The sequence below is a fragment of the Chlorocebus sabaeus genome, chromosome 17 (assembly GCF_047675955.1).
Source record: "Chlorocebus sabaeus isolate Y175 chromosome 17, mChlSab1.0.hap1, whole genome shotgun sequence".
In the NCBI taxonomy this organism is placed as follows: Eukaryota; Metazoa; Chordata; class Mammalia; order Primates; family Cercopithecidae; genus Chlorocebus; species Chlorocebus sabaeus.
Window position 1 is genome coordinate 34,824,434 of NC_132920.1, and position 5,742 is coordinate 34,830,175.

General features: G+C 45.8%; 1 protein-coding gene and 1 non-coding gene across 3 annotated transcripts in view; one reads left to right on the forward strand and one right to left on the reverse strand.

The window, feature by feature from the left end:
• The window catches only part of ILRUN (inflammation and lipid regulator with UBA-like and NBR1-like domains), a 114,348-nt gene extending 108,756 nt beyond the window's left edge, over positions 1–5,592 (reverse strand). For both annotated transcript variants that reach the window (XM_007972885.3, XM_007972883.3), the window contains exon 1: positions 5,250–5,592. In XM_007972885.3, the coding sequence (XP_007971076.1) occupies positions 5,250–5,407 (158 nt within the window). In that variant the 5' untranslated portion in view covers positions 5,408–5,592. The remainder of the gene's footprint in view (positions 1–5,249) is intronic.
• Positions 1,712–1,817, forward strand: LOC119626886 (small nucleolar RNA U13). Its single transcript, XR_005243077.1, has one exon. It is a non-coding gene; the product is annotated as a small nucleolar RNA U13 (small nucleolar RNA).
• Positions 5,593–5,742: the final 150 nt, after the last annotated feature.

The following is a 5,742-nucleotide window of genomic DNA, read 5'->3' on the forward strand; positions in this document are numbered from 1 at the left end:
GCTAAATTTTTTAAATGTATTTTTAGTAGAAACGGGGTGTCATCATGCTAGCCACGATGGTCTCAATCTCCTGACCTCATGATCCGCCCGCCTCGGCCTCCCAAAGTGCTGGGATTACAGGCGTGAGCCACTGAGCCTGGCCTAAACTAGAGAATCTCTTAAGTCAGTTTCCAGTTTTAGAATTCCAAGTTCTGTATTCACAGCCCAATAGTATCTCTGAAAGACATTCCACCTATAGAACACTGCAGATATTAATCTACAAGTCATTTCAATTTGGTTTAGATACTGGGTTTACTTTCACCATACCATTTATTCACTTTACATACTCACTTAGGAACTGAAAATTGACTACTTTTGTTAACAGGCAATTCCATCAATCTCCAGCAGCATGGCTGCCAGCTCAGGTATAAATGCTACAAACATGCTCAACTGAAAACAAATTTGGTTCTAAATTTAACAAACAGAGGCCAGGTGCGGTGGCTCACACCTATAATCCCAGCCAAGGTGGGTGGATCATTTGAGGTCAGGAGTTCGAGACCAGCCTGGCCAAACATGGTGAAACCCCATCTCTACTAAAAATACAAAAATTAGCCAGGTGTGGTGGTGGGTGCCCACAGTCCCAGCTACTCGGGAGGCTGAAACAGGACAATCGGTTGCATTGAGCCAAGATGGTGCCACTGCACTCCAGCCTGGGCGACAGAGCAAGACTCCGTCTCAAAAAGAAAAGAAAAGAAATATCTACACAATGTTGTCAACCTAAGACCAAAAAAAAAAAAAAATGTGTTAACAAGGTAGAAGACCTACAAGGCTGAAACATTCCATTTAGTCAGTTTTTCAACAATGACAAAATTCTTACTTTTCATCACAAAAGCATAACCTTTCCAACTCAGGTTTTATTTTTATTTTATTTTTGAGACAGGGTCTCTCTCTGTTACCCGGGCAGGAGTACAGCGGCACAATCACGGCTCACTGCACCCTTCACCTCCCAGGCTCAATTGATCCTCCCACCTCAGCCTCCCACTTATCTTGGACTACAGGTGAGCGCCACCCTGAGCAGCTAATGTTTTTATTTTTGTAGAGATTGAGGTCTCACTATCTTGCCCATGCTGGTCTCAAACTCCTGGGTTCAAGCAATCCTACTGCCTTGGTCTCCCAAAGTGCTGGGATTATAGGAGTGAGCTACTGCACTCACGTTTAATTTTAGAAGACTGAGGGTCTTTGATTTTCAACAATGATTTTTAATTTACCACATTATTTTTTAATAGACATCAGACAACTGAATGGTATTTATTACAACCCAAAGCAGGAACTTATGAAGTCACAATAAGATTAATCATCTTCAATTCAACAGGTTAATCATGACAGCAAGCTGAGAGATTTTTTGTCAACTTGTATTAGGACTATGTCAACAGTTGCCCAGTTAGAAATTAAATGATGCTTAAAACAACACATGTCTAGACTTTAGATTTCTGCTTGAGCAACACATACAAATACTGTGATATATGCATGCATGCACACTATGTGTATATATATTTACCTAGATTTTATTAATTATGATGGATGTTTGTTTGAAAAAAAAATCTTGGCTGGACACAGTGGCTCACGTCTATAATCCCAACACTTTGGGAGACTACGGCAGGACTGAGCCCAAGAGTTCGAGACTAGGTCTGGCAACACAGTGCAACTCATCTCTAAAAAAATTTTTTAATTCATCCTTTTGTAATTCATATGTGTGATGACTGGGTGTTTACATGCATGCGTGACATGTGCCAACCTTGAATCTTGTTATATAACACGTGCACATTACCCATCTGACATGAGAAAAAGGAAAAAAATTAAATAAAAAGTAAAAAAATAAAAAAATTAGCCAGTCATGGTGGCACGCATCTGTAGTCCCAGCTACTCAAGAGGGTGAGGTGGGAGGATTGCTCGAGTCTGGGAGGCTGTAGTGAGCCATGGTTGTGCCACTGCACTTCAGCCTGGGCGACAGAATAAGACCCTGTCTCAAAAAATAAAATACAAAACTGTCAAGATGAATTAGGTGAACACAGGAATCAAAAAATACAGTATTAGATTATGGCGCTATCTTTCATAAGAAAGAAAAAAATGAAAAGCCTTCCTGCTTTTAGTCATGATTTTTCATTTTATAATCAAAGAAAATAAAGAACACGCCTTATATAGCCAAAAAATAAGGTAATGTGACTTAAAGTTGAATTATCACTTAACTGCATGGATTTCTAAGAAGCTACTGACTTCCAACTTCTCAGTTTCTCTAAAGCCAGAACACTTTTTTTTTCTTTTCTTTCCCCCAGACAGAGTCTTATCCTGCCACCCAGGCTGGAGGGCAGTGGCATGATCATGGTTCACTGCAGCCTCGATCTCCTGGGCTCAGGTATCTTCCTACCTCAGGCTCCCAGGTAGCTGGGACTACAGGCATGCACCACGACACCTGGCCCAGAACACATTTTCTTAATAGCTCACTCTTTTGCTTATATATGTAACTTGTTTTTATACAGAAATAACATGTCATCAACATATATGCTACTCCATGGCTTTGACCTTGTTTTTCGTGTAAAAACTCAAATACAAGTTTTATAGTCCAACTATATATATGTGTGTATATATACACTTTTTTTTTTTTTTTTGAGACAGCATCTCACCACTCTGTCACCCAGTCTAGAGTGCAACGGTGCGATTTCAGCTCACTGCAGCCTCGACTTCCCAGGGTGATCCTCCCACCTCAGCCTCCCAAGTAGCTGGGACTACAGGCGCACACCATTATGTCCGGTTCATTTTGCTGTATTTTTTGTAAAGACAGGATCTCACTATGTCACCCAGGCTGGTCTCGAACTCCTAGACTCAAGTGATCCTCCTGCCTCAGCCAGCCTCCCAAAGTGCTGGGATTATAGGCGTGCAGCCTTTTAAGTTTTTTTTTCTTATCCACACTGGGCCTCACCTATTCACTTTCCACAACACCTAAGAAAAATCTTAGACGTTAAATACATACCTCAAACATATAAAATTCATTACACTGCTTTTGTAGCCATAATAATTATACTAATAAAGACTGACCCTAAAGAACTTAAAACTTATTAGGGCAGTGTTTAAATGGTCCAATTCACAAGGGGTTGGGAGAAATAATGATCCTCTCCTACCAAACTAGCAGCAACAATATGCCAAGTTTCCTATGCTGAACTAGTGTAAACAAGGAAGAAAAAGAGCCGGAGGTGGGAAGCAGTCAGGCAAGAGAACAACTCTCTTCAAGATATAACTTTACTTCTAAATTTCACCAGAGTAATAGCTCTTCTCAGTGTGTTCAATAACCCATGTCTCTCTGACTAAACACCTCAGGTTAGCTGTCAGAAAACTACAGTAGGCTATATTCCCTGCCTGAGATCATCAGATGTAACAGATACAAATGGAGATTACAAATGATTAATTCTAAAGGCTATCTCCTGCATCCAGTCAAAGAGTTTTCTAAACATCTAGAAATTTAAACCTGCTCTTGCTGTAATAATCGACCTTAAAGATAAAATAGTAAGACCCATCAAAGATGATGCACAGCGAAAAAAAAAAAAAAAAATTGGCTCACACACGTTCCCAGCACTTTGGGAGGCAAAGGCAGGTGGGTCACCTGAGGTCAGTTCAAGATCTGCCTAACCAATATGGTGAAACCCCATCTCTACTAAAAATACAAAAAAATTAGCCAGGCGAGGTGGTGTGCGCCTGTAGTCCCAGCTGCTGGGGAGGCTGAGACAGAAGAATTGCTTGAACCTGGGAAGCAGAGGTTGCAGTGAATCGAGGTTGTGTCACCGCACTCCAGCCTGAGCGACAGAGTGAGACTCCGTCGAAAAAAAAAAAAAAAAAAATTTACACATCACCTTTGGTGCAGCCATGGCTACAAGGCTCCTACTAACAGATGAGCATCATCCAGGGTAGGACTAGGTTAGGAGTGGGATAAAAGTAGGTTTACAGCCTCTTTTCCATCATTGCTCGAGGCATTCAGGGGACAAGGAATAAAAGAGAGGTTGGTTGTGCAAGTGATGCCAAAAGAAACAAGATTCCACATGTCAGGAGACTGAATGCCCAACAGAGCAAAGGGCACTGAACCTTTTGCCTTTTGCCCAAAGACATATTAGTTGTTTCACCTGAAATCCTTTCAAAGAAAGTCTAATCGTCTCCGCTCCAACTCTGCCTCTGAGTGCATCCAACAACCTCTATTCAGAGTACAAGGGGAAGCCTTGCTTATCAACAACAGCAAGTGCTACTTCCAAAGCCAGGAAACACTCCTTTACGTCGGATAGTCTTCTGCCCCAATTCAGTCTTCTACAAGGTGAACACAAAAACACTTGGCTCCCAGCCTAAGTTCTCCATTTTCCCAAACATCTGTCAACTTAGTTTTCTTTCAGATAAGCCCCTCTCCATTCCCAGCATTCTGGTGGCCCCAGATGAACCCTCTGCCAGGAGTCCTGTCCCTTCAGAAAGTTCCTTCCCCCAAGATCATCTCATTTCCCCCACTTTTCCTAAGGTGCTTCCCAGGCCCTGTCCCAAGTCTAACACTCCCGGTCCTCCATGTGTCGATTTACTAGTAGATCCTACTCCTCCCTGGCATAACTCTTAAGAAAGTCATCTTCCTCACCATACCCTTTATCTTCCCTCATAATATCACCCCCTTTTCCCTATCTATCCTCAAATGGAAAGAGACAGACACACAAATTAATCTGTTCTCAGGTCCTAACTCCCAAGCCTCTCCAGTGCTCAGGTTGCTCCACAGCACCTAATCCTTCCCTATAGTTTCCGCCCAATCCTGGCATCCTCAGCCCCTCACTCCAAACCCTAACCTTTTTCCCCACTCCCCAAATCCAGATCTCCTGTACTTTTTACTCTCAGCCAATACCATAACCCTTTTCCTCCCAAGTCTATCCACTATGCCTGAATGCCTAAGTCTTTTCCTCTCATCCCACGTCCTTTGGCCCTTGGCCCCTAATCCTCGAAAAACCTTAGGAGCTGCCCACATCATCTCCCTTCCGCCCCTTCTGCCTCCGTGGCCCCTAACTCTCCTCTAGCCCTGCTCAGCCCTCAAATTCTTCCTATGCCCCCGGTGCTCCCCCACTTGTCCTACCCGTCCCGGGAAGGGGGTGGCTCTCAGTACCCGCCTGGCTCGCCCTGCCGCCGAGCTCGAGAGTCCCTTCCCTTCCCCTAGGGGCCCCGAGGCCGCTGCCAGCGCTGGCACGGCGGGGCCGGCTCACCAGTTGGTCATGTCCAGGAAGAAGGCGCAACCGGCAGGATTGAGCTGGAAGCCGAGCAGCCTCTGGAACTCGGAGATGAGCACGTCCTTGTCGGTAGTGCCCAGGCAGCTGAACTTCTGCATCAGCTCCGGGTCCAGGTCCACGTCCATGCCCTCCATGGCGGGGCCCGGACAACCGCTTCCCCGCCTCCTCACAACCGAGCCGCCGCCGCGCCGCCGGGCCCGGGGACCGGGAGGGGGCCCGCTGCTAGCTAGCGTCGTGACCCCGCTCCTTTGAGGTAGGCCCCGGGCCTCTCACAGTCTCATAGGGGTAAACTCACTCTGCCACTCACTCACTCTCCCCCCCCTCCCACCCCCCCCAGCTCCGCCGCCTCCGCCGCCTCTCGCCTCTCGCCACTCCGCCGCCTCCGCCTCCTCCCGCGCCGCGCCCACTGCGCAAGCGTCGCCAGCCTAGGCCCCGCCCCTTCCTCTCCCGGAGGCCCGCCCCTTAGTGT